Genomic DNA, 16,117 nt, shown 5'->3' on the forward strand with positions numbered 1-16,117 from the left:
ACTGTAGTGAAAACCTACAGGACAGTAGCTCTCCAGGAACAGGACTGTAGTGAAAACCTACAGGACAGTAGCTCTCCAGGAACAGGACTGTAGTGAAAACCTACAGGACAGTAGCTCTCCAGGAACAGGACTGTAGTGAAAACCTACAGGACAGTAGCTCTCCAGGAACAGGACTGTAGTGAAAACCTACAGGACAGTAGCTCTCCAGGAACAGGACTGTAGTGAAAACCTACAGGACAGTAGCTCTCCAGGAACAGGACTGTAGTGAAAACCTACAGGACAGTAGCTCTCCAGAAACAGGGTTGGAGAGCTATGTGTATACTCACTTTTAAAAAGGACTCTACACATTGGTTGGCTCCTTGACAAAATGTATCTATTTCATCTCAATAAAACAATGTAATATACAACTTCAGAAAAAGTTAAACCTCAATAAAAAATACATTTCATATAAACAATTAAATTAATGTAAAACAGGTTTCCATACAAGCACACAACAGTGTAATGAACACTGTCCTCCCATTGCGTTGGCTTCATTAGATGTGTTTGTGTGTGTGTTTGTGCATGAGAGTGGGTGCTTGCAAGTCCTCCCCTCATCATCTCCAATAACTCTACAGTACAAACTTTTGATATAAAAAAAGAAAAAAAAGAAAAAAGCCAGAGTAGAAACTAGGAAAACTACATCTCCCAGTCTGCCCCCATGATGAAACTGAAAATGCTGGTTGCTGGGGGATGTAGTCTTTGTGGGTCCAAACTCAAATAAGGTCCATGAGAATCTCATCCTCCATGACAGAAGACACCTGGGGCATCCCGGGGGGCTGGGCTCCAGGGCCCCTCTGACCAGCAGCCATCATCATCTGACCTGAGAGAAAGAAAGGAGAGATTTAACCTGGGACAGCAACAGGTACATTGATGACATTATCATAAACACAGTGGTAATAAACTACAGACTAACTACTGTTGAGTTACAGGTAGAGTCAGCGACGCAGGAAGTAAACAGCATTATCGAGCAGACTTGAGCAAAAACCAAGAATGTGAAGTGCGAGTCTAAACTGTTCAGCTATCAGGTTGCAGCAAAGTGAAAGGCACCATGCACATACTCTATGAGACAGCATCACTCTAATCTGTGACATCCTCAATTCATCCTGCTGCTGGTGTCAACGCCATATAGCCCAGTCTCAGTCTGATAACCACAGGCACGGATGGGAGAGATATGTTCAATCACCCTCCCTTTTGAATTTAGCAGTTTACACACAAAAGCTCAATCATTAGGAAACAACGGCTTCGTAATGACAGATTGCATTCTAAAGCCAATCCTTGCACTGATGTCTAGCTCCAAACTGTCTTTACAGTGTGTGATGTGAGTGAAAGGGTCCATGGCTGTAGCTAACCTGCCAGGGGCTGTCTCCACTGGGCCTGCATTTGGGGGCCCGCTCCTGGAGTAGGGTGGACCAGCTGCCCTCCCAGCCCCTGGTGAGGCATCATGCCCTGCATGTGACCAACACCACCCTGCTGAGAGACAGGAACACAACACCTAGGTTACCATCAACCATATAGTAGGTAGGACCTTCATTATCATTAACCAATAGAAACAAGTATTACATATTTAGAAGTCTTTCTAGAGTGTGCAGTGGTGATCTAGCCCTGGCTACAAGACGATGCACTATAACAACAAATGTATTTCATGAATGACGGTCAAGGCTGGTAGAGTTAACTGTTGTGTTCTTACTGGCTGCTGTTGGCTGAGGAGGAGACTGCGCAGCTGTGGATTGGCTCCTGGGTTTGGAAGGCGGAGCATGGCACCCTGGGGCGGGGCCTGTCCACCCTGAGCGACCTGGTTGGGCGGAGCACCGGTGACAGGTGGCTGCTGATTAGGTGCGCCGGATGCTCTCATCGTCATCTGGATGAGAAGCAGAGAGTCAGAGGTTTAGAAGAAGGTTGGAGAGATAAGAGGACTAAGTAGAGTGAGACTTTAAAATACAGTGCCTTCAAAAAGTATTCATACCCCTTCCCCCTTTTTCATATTTTGTTGTGTTACAGCCTGATTTTAGATTTTGTGTCACTAATCTACACATAAAATAGAATTTTGTTTGTATAAAAAATAAATCTAAACTGAAAAGTATTGAGTCAATAAGTATTCTACCCCTTTTTTTATGGCAAGCCTAAATAAGTTCAGGAGTAAAACTTGGCTGAACAAATCTCATAATAAGTTGCATGGCCTCACTGTGTGCAATAAGTGTTTAACATGATTTACGAATTACTAGACCGTCTCTGTACCCCACACATACAGTACAACCATCTGTAAGGTCCCTCAATCGAGGAGTGAATTTCAAGCACAGATTCAACCACAAAGACCAAGGAGGTTGTTCAATGCCTCACAAAGAAAGGCACCGATTAGTAGATGTGTAAAGACATTATTTCTTATTTTTTAAAGCAGACGCTGAATATCCATTTGAGCATGGTGAAGTTATTAAATAGGCTTTGGAAGGTGTATCAATACACCCAGTCACTACGAAGATACAGGCGTCCTTCCTAACTCAGTTGCCGGAGAGGAAGGAAACTGCAAAGGGATTTCACGATGAGGCCAATGGTGACGTTAAAACAGTTACAAAGTTGAATGGTAGTGATAGGAGAACGAAAACCTGTACAGCAGGGATCAAACTAGATTCAGCAGACGGTCAGGGGGCCAGAATATAATATAACTTCAAATTGACCGCAAGAAGCCCGAACAGATATAGTATTTGACTCAAATATAATAATTTCAAACCTTAATTACATTCATACACAATCACATATATCTCTCTATTATACATTGGAATAGTTTGGAGATTTCAAAAATTAAAAACACTTGGAGCTGATTTGCTGATGTTTTTTCAGTCTTGTGTCCAACAGAATATATTCCAAAACATGCACCCTGTTTGCAACAAGTCACTTAAAATGTGACAAAAATGAACTTTCTGTCCTGAAAACAAAGTGGGGCAAATACAAATACAACACAACACGACTGAGTACCACTCTTCATATTTTAAAGCATGGTGGTGGCTGCATTATGTTATGTGTATGCTTGTCATCGGCAAGGAATATGGAGTTTTTGGGGATAAAAATAAATGGAATACAGCTATAAGCACAGTCAAAATCATCAAGGAAACGTGGTTGTCTTCTTTCCAACAGATACTGGGCGAGGAATTCATCTTTCAGCAGGACAATAACCTAAAACAGAAGGGCAAATCTACACTGGAGTTGCTTACCAAGACAACAATGAATGTTCCTGAGTGGCCTAGTTACAGATTTTACTTAAATTGGCTTGAAAATCTATGGCAAGACTTGAAAATGACTGTCTAGCACTGATCAACAATGAACTTGACAGAGCTTGAAGAATTTTAAGAAGAATAATGGGCAAATATAGTACAATCCAGAAACTTACCCAGACAGTCTCAGCTATAATCATTGCCAAAGGTGCTTCTACAAAGTATTAATCAGGGGTGTGAATAGTAAGGTGAGAGATATTTCTGTACTTCATTTTCAATAAATTTGCATTTTTAAACACATTTTCACTTTGTCCTTATGGGGTATTTGTGTGTAGATGGGTGAGAAAAAAAATATTTAATCCATTTTGAATTCAGGCTGTAACAACACAATGTGAAATAAGTCAAAGGCTATGAATACTTTCTGAAGGCACTGTACATATGATTAATTGGAACGGTATACCGGGTTCACTTTAAAAAGAGACAGGCCGAATGTAACAATGTAACTCGCTGAACCCAGAACATGCTGGGCTGGGTATATTGGTGGCAGTGAGCACCCATTGAGACAGTGTGAGAGAGTAGCTAACACATGCAGAGTGGAGAGGAGCTGCTCACCAACCAGGCAGGTGCCAAAACGAGCACAGGGAGTTTGTGCCTGGTAAAGTTCAGTGCATTTTTTTAAACATGTATTTTGGGTGAGAGTTTTTGTGTATATGTGTGTGAGTCTCACCAGGTTGGCCTGTCTCTGCTGTTCCTCCATCAGAGTGACCTGACTAACAGAGGGCATGCCCACCACCACAGACTGAACAGAGGAGAGAGAGAAGGGGAGGAAGAGAAGGTGCAGAAGGGGAGGAGATGAAAGTCATTGCGGGACATGCAGTCATTGCGGGAAAATAGAAACAGGAGATGCAGACAGGAGGAGTGTGTGAGGGGAGAGGGAGGAAACGAGGAGTGCACAAGCTGAGACACCACAGGATTAATCACAGTACCTGCTGCTGCACGTTGCCATGGGAGACAGGGATGGGCCCCTGCGGCCGGTTGAGGAAGTTCTGATTGGGTTGAACCTGGCCAGGTGGCCCTGGCATCGGCCCTCCTGAACCTATCTGGAGAAGAGAACCAGCAAGGTTACTTTTCTAGTGTAAGGTGACCGAAAAATGAGACAAAATGAGAGAATTTTTCCCCCCAGAAAATCACATTGTAGGATTTTTAATGAATTTATTTGCAAATTATGGTGGAACATAAGTATTTGGTCAATAACAAAAGTTTCTCAATACTTTGTTATATACCCTTTGTTGGCAATGACAGAGGTCAAACGTTTTCTGTAAGTCTTAACAAGGTTTTCACACACTGTTGCTGGTATTTTGGCCCAGTCCTCCATGCAGATCTCCTCGAGAGCAGTGATGTTTTGGGGCTGTTGCTGGGCAACACAGACTTTCAACTCCCTCCAAAGATTTTCTATGGGGTTGAGATCTGGAGACTGGCTAGGCCACTCCAGGACCTTAATGCTTCTTACGAAGCCACTCCGTTGCCGGGGCGGTGTGTTTGGGGTCATTGTCATGCTGAAAGACCCAGCCACGTTTCATCTTCAATGCCCTTGCTGATGGAAGGAGGTTTTCACTCAACATCTCACGATACATGGCCCCATTCATTCTTTCCTTTACACGGATCAGTCGCCCTGGTCCCTTTGCAGAAAAACAGCCCCAAAGCATGATGTTTCCACCCCCATGCTTCACAGTAGGTATGGTGTTCTTTGGATGCAACTCAGCATTCTTTGTCCTCCAAACACGACGAGTTGAGTTTTCACCAAAAAGTTCTATTTTGGTTTCATCTGACCATATGACATTCTCCCAATCTTCTTCTGGATCTTCCAAATGCTCTCTAGCAAACTTCAGATGGGCCTGGACATGTACTGGCTTAAGCAGGGGGACACGTCTGGAACTGCAGGATTTGAGTACCTAATGGTAGGCTTTGTTACTTTGGTCCCAGTTCTCTGCAGGTCATTCACTAGGTCCCCCCGTTCTGGGATTTTTGCTCACCGTTCTTGTGATCATTTACCCCACAGGGTGAGATCTTGCGTGGAGCCCCAGATCAAGGGAGATTATCAGTGGTCTTGTATGTCTTCCATTTCCTAATAATTGCTCCCACAGTTGATGTCTTCAGACCAAGCTGCTTACCTATTGCAGATTCAGTCTTCCCAGCCTGGTGCAGGTCTACAATTTTGTTTCTGGTGTCCTTTGACAGCTCTTTGGTCTTGGCCATAGTGGAGTTTGGAGTGTGACTGTTTGAGGTTGTGGACAGGTGTCTTTTATACTGATAATAAGTTCAAACAGGTGCCATTAATACAGGTAACGAGTGGAGGACAGAGGAGCCTCTTAAAGAAGAAGTTACAGGTCTGTGAGAGCCATACATTTTGCTTGTTTGTAGGTGACCAAATACTTATTTTCCAACATCATTTGCAAATAAATTCATTAAAAATCCTACAATGTGATTTTCTCATTTTGTCTGTCATAGTTGAAGTGTACCTATGATAAAAATTACAGGCCTCTCTCATCTTTTTAAGTGGGAGAACTTGCACAATTGGTGGCTGACTAAATACTTTTTTGCCCCACTGTACTTACAATGGTATTCCTGCCTATCCTAACCTGTCTAATCGTGGCACTGGATGAGACAACACCACCATCTACGTGTCAAACTCAAGGCCACAAGACAATTCAATCCTGCCTGCAGTTTTTTTTAGATATTTTTTTCCGGGTGAAAACCAATCTCAATTAACATTGCATTGACTAAAATTCAAAACTGTAGAAATTATAATTGATCTACATTTATAGTCTCTTCACTCTGTCCAGTGTGCTAACAGTCATCGAAAGCTAACAGTCAGGGAGCAATCGAAAATTCCAAAAGTGATGGAGGAATATTTTTGCACATTTTGACGGAGAGGAATTATTACCCATTTGAAGTGCGGCCCTCCAGACCTCAGTGAAGACAGAATTTGGCCCGCGGGGTAAATTAGTTTGACACCCCTGATCTAGGATCAGGATAAAAGCTGTCCGTCTCCTCTATTTTCTCCTCTCTCTTCCCTGTGGACTTCCTATTTAACTCAGCAGCCTGCCTAAAAACACCCAGAGCACACATTAAAGGCCCAGTGCAGTCAAAACGTGATTTTACTGCGTTTTACACACTGAGGTTGGAATAGTACTATGAAAATAATGCTCTTTTAGTGTCAGAGCTGTTTTAAAAGACATTCTGAAATGGGTTGGCGTTTTGGCCTACCTGGTGACATCACCAGGCGGTAAAAAGTTCCAAACCTCTCTGCCAATAAGAGCTAGTTAAGTTTTCCCCTCTTCACTCAGACCATGCTCAGACAGCTTAAGAAAATAATCTTTGCTAAGAAGCAATTTTTTTTACAATTTTACCTAGGGATGTGCATGTATTCAAATACTTGTGAGTATTCATTTTATCAACAAAAAACATCATAAGCCTATTTTAACACTGAAAAAGCCCTTTCTAAATTAAATGTAACATTTCAAATAATAATAAAACATTTTCTGCATAGTTTTTAATAAAACAAACTTTACAATGTAGTTATGACGTGCTCCCCAGAAAAAAAAGACGTATCCTTCTTGTGTAGCTTGTTATTTATGTTGGCCAATCAAAGCTGTGAAGAGTCTCAATTTGTAGAAAGTGGAATGAGAGTTTACTAATACATGTGAGATGGAATAAAATTATGTAATTAAAAGTTAGTGAAATGAGAAGAGGTAGGCTACAACAAGCATCCAACAAATAGGTTGTTGTTAGCCTAGCTTACTATAACCATCTCTCTCGCTCCCTCCGGTCCCATCTCACATACACCGCCCCCTCTGCAGCATAGTGCACCAGCCTCTCTCCTTCAGGCAGCAGTGCTCAGGTTAAAGTTTAAAAACCACATGCATTTAGAATATCCAGATATCTGACAAATATTCATGATACTATTCAAATAGTGAAATTATTTCTCACCACATCCATAATTATAATTGAATACAATCACAGTAAGGTACTTAATTGTTACCCAGAAATGATTTGATATTGAGAGAAAAACAGCTGCATTGGACCTTTAACATCAAGTCATCTGTATGGTTCAGGGAAAATATTCAATTTGGGTCTTTCACGGTTATAAAATCATATCTAATCACCAGTAACACTATTCCAGAGCCACGTCTGGAAAAAAAATACCCCAAACAACGATCAAATAATTGAAATTTTAATTGTGTTGAGATTGCCATAGCAATTCCCCATTAGCAATGCAGCTTTGAATATGTAATGGGACACAAGGTCTCTGTCTTCTCTAAATACACACGGTCTAACATGTTTCACTTAAATTTGCAGCATGAGTAGACAGGCGGCATCAACTATAATGGGAGCAGAAAGGCTGTGAGGATATAAAGTCATGTAGACCACAAGCAGGTTGGATTTGTAAGTGAGGCATTCCGTTTCTGTCACAAAATCTGCACGCTAAATGTTAACCTGAAGGAAAACACGGTATCCTAACGGTTGTTAGAATTGTGTTGACTGTAATCGAGATCAAACCAGAAATGACAAGGGGCGGTGCTCTCAAACAGGAAAACATTTTCCGCAGGTAGCCTTGTGGTTAGAGCGTTGGACTAGTAACCAAAAGTTTGCAAGATCCGAATCCCCGAGCTGACAAGGTAGAAATCTGTCGTTCTGCCCCTGAACAAGGCAGTTAATGCACCGTTCCTAGGCCGTCATTGAAAATAGGAATTTGTTCTTAACTGACTTGTCGAGTTAAAAAGGTAAAAAAATATTTAAAAAATAAAATCCAAATTGACCACCGCATTGGCCCAAGCCTGCTCTTGGGAAGCCCTTCCACTGTGCTGGTTAGTATAGCTCCAGTTACTAGCGCGTATACTACCCTCTTTTCTCCAGGTTGAATCCCTTCATTCCCTCCTAACTCACAGAGTGGTGCTGCTGGACCTGTCTGTCTGACGCACCGCAGTGTTTGTGGTTGTTGATGACCCGTGTCTGTATGACTCACCGAGCGGTGCTGCTGGACCTGTTTGTGGTTGTTGATGACCCGTGTCTGTATGACTCACCGAGCGGTGCTGCTGGACCTGTTTGTGGTTGTTGATGACCCGTGTCTGTATGACTCACCGAGCGGTGCTGCTGGACCTGTTTGTGGTTGGTGATGACCCGTGTCTGTATGACTCACCGAGCGGTGCTGCTGGACCTGTTTGTGGTTGTTGATGACCCGTGTCTGTATGACTCACCGAGCGGTGCTGCTGGACCTGTTTGTGGTTGGTGATGACCCGTGTCTGTATGACTCACCGAGCGGTGCTGCTGGACCTGTTTGTGGTTGTTGATGACCCGTGTCTGTATGACTCACCGAGCGGTGCTGCTGGACCTGTTTGTGGTTGTTGATGACCCGTGTCTGTATGACTCACCGAGCGGTGCTGCTGGACCTGTCTGTCTGACACACCTAGCAGTGTTTGTGGTTGTTGCTGGACCTGTCTGTCTGACACACCTAGCAGTGTTTGTGGTTGTTGATGACCCGTGTCTGTATGACTCACCGAGCGGTGCTGCTGGACCTGTTTGTGGTTGGTGATGACCTGTCGGATGCCGTTGACGAAGCCACTCTGGTCGTTGGGGATGAGGCCCATGAAAATCCTCTTCTTGGAGGAGTAGAGCAGCATGAGCACCCGCACCTCACAGGGGGCGCTGTGGGGGAAGTGGACGCACCCCGCCTGCAGCCAGAGGGGGGACATAGGTCAGAACTGTCTGTCAGTCTGTCACAGCCCTCATCATAGTTCAAGTGACACAAAACCAGTCAACCTGACCTGAATTCAATCGGACCTGGGTAAATCTCACAGGCTGCATGTAGTTTTTCTATGACGCCCGACAGCGTTGAAAATCTCTGTAGACGTTTACTAAATGATGAACATGGTGCCCCCTCTAGTGTTCTCAGAGTGTAAGTGCAGCCTATTTATATCTGCCTAGTCCATCTAGTGCCAATGGAGGGAACTGCTGATGTCTATTGTTGAGACTCCACTGTATTGAATATTGAGACAGAAAAGGATAGGGACAAATGGCAGCAAAAATGGAGCATGTGAAGCAGAAGAGCTGGACTTACAAATCCAGTGGCCATGATACGATAAAGACCTTTTAGTGACTCCACATCTTTGTTGGTGAAGAGAAACTGAACCATTCTAGAGTTTCTGAAGAGGGGACCGAGTGTTGTCTGGGGAGGGAGAAAGACTTTATTTAGATGTCTGTATTCTCAATGTCATCGAGTAATTTCTGAACACACACACACACACACCACACACACATACACCACACACACATACGCACAGAGAGGGTTCTCTCACCAGTAGCTGTTGTGGGATCAACTGCATGATGAGCTTCTGTGGCCACTGGTCGGCATTTCTGTCATGAAGAACAGGGAACAAACCAATCAGAACTCTTCATACATATAGCAATACACACAATGACCAATCAGTGCAGCTGACACTGGAATGATATCAAAGATAGTTGCAGTGAAACACTCACAGGTTCTCTCCTTGGTTGACTTGCACCTGGCAGGGCAGGGAGCGAGTGAGTTTGGTATTGGAATCCATAGACGAGGCTTTAGGCTTCTGAAGTGATGGATGGAGAGAGGGTGGGGGAGGTAGGGAGGGAGGAGAGGAATGGAGGGATGTTTGGAGAAACGGAAGGAGAGGTTTGAAAGTTAGCATACAGAGTGACCAGGGGGCTTCGATCCTACACCCAGGGGCACCGTTTGAATAAAAACCTCCATGTTAGAAATTACCCAGCATGCAAAACAGTGCTGCCAGTGGAACATTGTGAAGAGGATGGATGGCGCCAATCCTACGGGAAAATAAGCAGCGTTCATCTTCAGGGGATCAATCTCAGATCGGTCCGCTCTGCTGCAGTCCCTGTTGAACATTACTACTGCATTGTGTTGGGATTAAAGACCAGATGTATGGGTTCTTTATATGTGTACTGTACAGCATTTGGGAGGACTCTGGTGGATTAGAGGAGACTAAAATATGATCCAGCAATATCCTGACCTGAACAAGGAAGATATACAAATCTAACCTGAATGCTGCATCTATTGATACGTGACTTCAGATGCACTTTAGTGACCTGTGGCAATACTATGTATATTGTCTATGTGTTTGGGGATGTTGTGGTCTAACTGTGTGTTGGTTACAGTGTGTAGGCTTACTGCACATTGTTGTGTGACAGTTTCATGGTCAACAGGCATCACAGAAGAAGTAGTGCAAATCAGTCAATACCTTAGTGATTATTGACCAAGTCAGGTTTTCAAATGGCTTGGAAACACAAACATCTCCAGAGTTGATTAGTATTTTAGATCATTAAAATCCATGTTCCCCTACAACAGGTTCAACCATGTCAAGTAACTCCATCACTTTGATCGAAGGTGAAATCCATCACAAAGGTATAGTATGATTATTCACATCACAATCAATGACAGTTGATTCAATCAGTTCCAAGCATAGCTTTGTTGCAGACCGTATAACATTTCCTTACAAAGTCAGAGGATGACTTGAACACACAAATAGAAGACGTATAGACCTCTTCAGCAACATGTTTACACCAAGTTCTAGTTTCCCTCACCTCTTGCCACTCCAGTACCCCACTCCATGCTACAATCTTATTGGCAACGCCTTGCTGCTGCCCCCCAATCGGATTTGCCTGGGCTGCAGACACACCAGGCTATCAGAAGAAAATGAGAGAAAGAGAAAGCGTTAGATGGAGAGAAAGACAACTTGACTGGGGGCAGAGAAGTTGAATATTGATGTGGAGTATTGTGGGAAGATGATGCAACATATGGACAGGCCTCACCATGCCAGGCTGTGAGGATGGGGGCGTCTGCTGATTGGCTGTGGGCTGCTGCTGCTGAGGGGGCACCGGCTGCTGCTGATTGGGCTGTGGTTGTCCCGGCGGCTGGACTTGTTGCTGCTGCGGGGGAGGGGCTTGTTGCTGGGGCAACATGGGTGTGGAAACTATGGTGACTGTGGATAGGCTGGGCTGACTGGAGGGAGCCAACTTCACTCCTGCTACAGATGGGAGAGTTGACTGACCGCTGAATGGGGGACCAGGGTTGACCATGCCTGGGACTGGATGGGGGATGCCAAAAAAGACAAGGTAACAGATATAATAGACCCCTCATATTCAACTCTGGAATTCGAAGCCAGTTCAGTACTGCCCCCCCCCCCATTCTAACCCTCTAATCAGGGACTGATTTTAACCTGGTGCATTTAATGATCAGGTAGAACAGAAAACCTGCAGGCTCCGGACCTCGTAGGGTAAGAGGTGAACACCCCTGTAATAGACTAACAATCAACCTGGGCTGATGATCAACCATACTGGTGACAGAGGATAGAAGAATACAGGCTATTGGTACTCACAGCGACTCTTCTGGTTGTTGGCTGCCTCTACAGCCATCTGTGCAGCTGCCTGGGCCGCGTTAAGGGAAGGTGGGGGCTGACAGGGCAGCAAGAGAGGGAGAGAGAACAATGTGTCAGCTAAGAGCCTGTCAATCCAATGTTGATGGGCTGGTAAAAGCTACCAAGTTAAAACATATCTTCAGTACCTGATATGGATGGGCCGTGCTTATTGGTGGAGGAGCCTGCGAGGAGGAACCAAGAGGAGGCTGACTGACAGGCAGGGGTTGAGGGGGTAGAATTGGTTTGAGAGGGCCCGATCCTCCCCCTGATGACACTGGAGAAAGAAACAGTTTAGAATTTGATCGGCCGATACTGACTTCAATCAATCTGTTCTCTGTCAATTATTTTGAGTGCTGCTCCTCACCAGGAAGTGAGATACCCCTAACCAGGATCATGTGGAAGGGGTCTTGGCTGTAGTCTGGATGGGGGTCGACCTGTCCCCCGACTGGTGACGCCCTGTCGAACAGCGCCCGTAACGCTGGCAGTTTCCGTGGCGACACTACAGAAAAATGAATCCCTCTCTGAGGAAGAGGCACAAGGTTATTATGGGATATCAGCAGCCATTAATAAGTACAGAAGTCACATCATTCCCCAAAATGCCACAGCGGGTAGTCTATACAGGCTATCTGATAGAGGTGCTATGTTACTTACATCTCTGATGATCTTGACCAGATTGTCTGCAGTGCAGCCCGTATAGCTGACACTCTCCACGGCAGGGAGCAGGTATGGCGGAGAGTTACACAGCAGCACACAGACTTTGTGTGTCTGACCTCTGATTAATAGAGACAAGAGACATATGCTAGTGTGTGTGTGTCTACTAAACTCAGCAAAAAAAGAAACGTCCCTTTTTCAGGACCCTGTCTTTCAAAGATCATTCGTAAAAATCCAAATATCTTCATTGTAAAGGGTTTAAACACTGTTTCCCATGCCTGTTCAATGAACCATAAACAATTCATGAACATGCACCTGTAGAACGGTCGTTAAGACTAACAGCTTACAGACAGTAGGCAATTAAGGTCACAGTTATGAAAACTTAGGACACTAAAGAGGCCTTTCTACTGACTCTGAAAAACACCAAAAGAAAGATGCCCAGGGTCCCTGCTCATCTGCGTGAACGTGCCTTAGGCATGCTGCAAGGAGGCATGAGGACTGCAGATGTGGCCAAGGGAATAAATTGCAATGTCCATACTGTGAGACGCCTAAGACAGCGCTACAGGGAGACAGGACGGACAGTTGATCGTCCTCGCAGTGGCAGACCACGTATAACAACACCTGCACAGGATCAGGACATCCGAACATCACAGGTACAGGATGGCAACAACAACTGCCTGAGTTACACCAGGAACGCACAATCCCTCCATCAGTGCTCAGACTGTCCACAATAGGCTGAGAGAGGCTGGACTGAGGGCTTATAGGCAGGGGGCTGTTGTAAGGCAGGTACTCACCAGACATCACCGGCAACAACGTCGTCTAGGGGCACAAACCCACCTTCGCTGGACCAGACAGGTCTAACAAAAAGTGCTCTTCACTGACAAGTTGAGGTTTTGTCTCACCAGGGGTGATGGTCGGATTCACGTTTGTTCTCGAAGGATTGAGGGTTACATCGAGGCCTGTTTTCTGGAGCGGGATCGATTTGGAGGGGGAGGGTCCGTCATGGTCTGGGGCAGTGTGTCACAGCATCATCGGACAGAGCTTGTCGTCATTGCAGGCAATCTCAACGCTGTGCGTTACAGAGAAGACATCCTCCTTCCTCATGTGGTACCCTTCCTGCAGGCTCATCCTGACATCACCATCCAGCATGACAATGCCACCAGCCATACTGCTCATTCTGTGTGTGATTTCCTCCAAGACAGGGATGTCAGTGTTCTGCCATGGCCAGCAAAGAGAGGACCTGGGATCAGAAGGTGAGGGCTAGGGCCATTCCTCCCAGAAATGTCAGGGAACTTGCAGGTACATTGCTGGAAGAGTGGGGTAACATCTCACAGCAAGAACTGGCCAAATTGGTGCAGTCCATGAGGAGATGCACTGCAGTACTTAATGCAGCTGGTGGCCACACCAGATACTGACTGTTACTTTTGATTTTGACTCCCCCCCCCACTCCCTTGTTCAGGGACACGTTATTCCATTTCTGTTAGTCACGTCTCTGGAACTTGTTCAGTTTATGTCTCAGTTGTTGAATCTTGTTATGTTCATACAAATATTTACACATGTTAAGTTCGCTAAAAATAAACGCAGTTGACAGTGAGGACGTTTCTTTTTTTTGCTGAGTTTAGTAATAAAAGAAGAACTCACATTTGCTCCCTCATCTTTTTGAAGTCATCAAAGAGCTGCAAGGCCACAGACAGACCCTCTGCGATGAGACTACAGCTCTCTGCTCCTCCTCCCATGAACCTGACAGAGACAAAGTTACACATTGATCAAGGAAGATTAATACTCACGAATCTTAACATGTCCTTCTAAATAGCATGACAAAAACAAATCTTACTGAATGCTGTCAATCCACGAGACAAACTCAAAGGCTGAGCTGGTTGGTGCGTGACACTGGACGTAGGATTCAGGAGCACAGTCCACTGTGTTGAACACAACAAGACCATACTGTGTGCCTCCATACTGAGAGAAGAGGAGAGAATTGGCATTGTTGTTCTCATACCTTCTTAAATAAAGAGTAAGTAAATAGTAATAACCGTAAGGAGAAAACAAAGTTGAATTAAGACTCACATCTCCTCCAAAGTCTGTCTCTGCTGGAGGGCCTCCATTGAAGTACCTGTGATGATGGGACAGGGACCAAGTCAGGACTCCACAGAGCGATATTGTACATACCCAATGAAGCAAAAAGTGCAATTGAAGTCCACTTACTCGATTGCAGGTAGTATGTAATGTTTTCTGAGGGATTCAAAATAGGGGCCGAGGTTTGCAGTTCCTTCGATGACGAACACCACGTCTGCCACTTGATTAGCGCCAGGTTTAATGGGCAGGTCCATGATCTAGATGGAGAAAAAAAAAGTTGACTAGTTGAATCAGTTACTGGGCCATAATAAAAGTTGCTCTCTCGGTGATCACTGGTTGTGACAGGTATGCATAACATACTGTGATATGTTACCTAGGTTGACGTTATGATAGCTAACTATTTAACAATACTTCACATGAACACTCGATCTTGATAAAAACGAAATGCATGGAATAGCAGATGGAAAGTTGTCCATCAGTCCAGAATCAGTTGTCCATATTGAAAAATAACCAAATCAGGCATAATGCGTTAGGCAGAAGATAAGAACTAGACAGGCATAAAATTCATAATTAGCTACACTCCTTTGGTCGTTTTTAGCTGGACAACTATAAATAAACGTATACTGATGGACCACGGCTACTGATTATGCTCAGTCAAAGCATCCTAAAGTTACGTGTGTGTGTGTTCATTTACGCCTTGCAACGGAAACCGTTTAAGAACCAAACGGGAGCAAAAAAAATAAAATAACGGGGAGGGTCCTACCTGAATTCGCCTATATAAACTACTGTTCGTGGCAAAACGTTTTCCGTTTGGAGTAAAAGGTAGAATCGGCGTAATGAACACACACCCCCAGTCAGCCAACGTTAGCTTAGCTCCCGCTAACTTTTGTACATCAATGACCAGCAACTCTTACATTCACTATAAAGTTATACAGCTAACAGTAATGTGGTTAACATGTCAAACATGTTAATAGACTAATATAAAAGCTTTAGTAAGCGAAGTAGAAATTCAATTTATCGTGGGCATGTAGACATTATAGCATTAGCGAGGTGGCCACAAGCCAATGCTAGCCAAAGGATTACATTAATTGCGTTCAGCTAGCTAGAGGGCTACTCACCTGGCGGTATTTAGCCGTCAGCCAAATAATTGTGTTTTAGACGAGGCCAAATACTTAAATTGTACAGTTAATAAAACGAAACCATTGTCATTTTGACACACAAAGTAGGCCGTGTCGAAAACAAACCACTCGACTAACGTTCTGTTATCGACATCTCAGGTCTGGTTGAGCTTGAAAATGGACCATAAGGGATGCTCAATCAACAACCGAGCAACTGATCAAGAACTGATTGACCTCTCTATGGCTGCCATGAGGAACCTAAGCGGTAACGGACAGTCCTGACAGTCCTATCATTTATACCAAATTGATGACATTTACAGTGAAATTATAGAGACATATAATATATATGAGATATTATTTATTTGCCATATATGCCATACCGCCTTGTTACACCAGAGGTCAGCACAGTATGCTAGTCTTAGAAAATGACTAGGCCTTGAAGGCAGTGAGCTGCATGATTTGAGAGACAACAGGCAAGGAAGTGATACATCAGTGATTATAGTGTCCATGTATCCAGTACATCAAGCATAAACCTATACGTCCTGTACGTTTACATAGGTTGTGA

At 44.3% G+C, this 16,117-nt stretch overlaps 1 protein-coding gene across 4 annotated transcripts; it reads right to left on the minus strand.

Annotated features, from left to right (window-relative positions):
* Window positions 1-356: 356 nt before the first annotated feature.
* LOC135554420 (mediator of RNA polymerase II transcription subunit 25-like) lies at window positions 357-15,705 on the minus strand. 4 transcript variants are annotated; one of them, XM_064986730.1, is made up of 20 exons: window positions 15,553-15,705; window positions 14,564-14,691; window positions 14,426-14,471; window positions 14,193-14,317; window positions 14,000-14,098; window positions 12,359-12,479; window positions 12,072-12,228; window positions 11,854-11,981; window positions 11,669-11,717; window positions 11,103-11,377; window positions 10,875-10,973; window positions 9,783-9,868; window positions 9,602-9,659; window positions 9,364-9,471; window positions 8,804-8,977; window positions 4,232-4,345; window positions 3,973-4,044; window positions 1,727-1,897; window positions 1,389-1,509; window positions 357-859 (listed from the first exon to the last, which is right to left on the minus strand). In XM_064986730.1, exons 2-20 carry the CDS (start codon window positions 14,686-14,688, stop codon window positions 753-755), a joined length of 2,235 nt encoding a protein of 744 aa, XP_064842802.1. In that variant the 5' UTR covers window positions 14,689-14,691; window positions 15,553-15,705; the 3' UTR covers window positions 357-752. The 4 variants fall into 4 exon arrangements, with proteins under 4 accessions (XP_064842802.1, XP_064842801.1, XP_064842799.1 ...); XM_064986729.1 differs by having other exon boundaries at window positions 9,783-9,865; window positions 11,669-11,744; XM_064986727.1 differs by having other exon boundaries at window positions 11,669-11,744.
* Between the last annotated feature and the right edge of the window lie 412 nt (window positions 15,706-16,117).

Source organism: Oncorhynchus masou, chromosome 14, assembly GCF_036934945.1.
Source record: "Oncorhynchus masou masou isolate Uvic2021 chromosome 14, UVic_Omas_1.1, whole genome shotgun sequence".
In the NCBI taxonomy this organism is placed as follows: domain Eukaryota; kingdom Metazoa; phylum Chordata; class Actinopteri; order Salmoniformes; family Salmonidae; genus Oncorhynchus; species Oncorhynchus masou.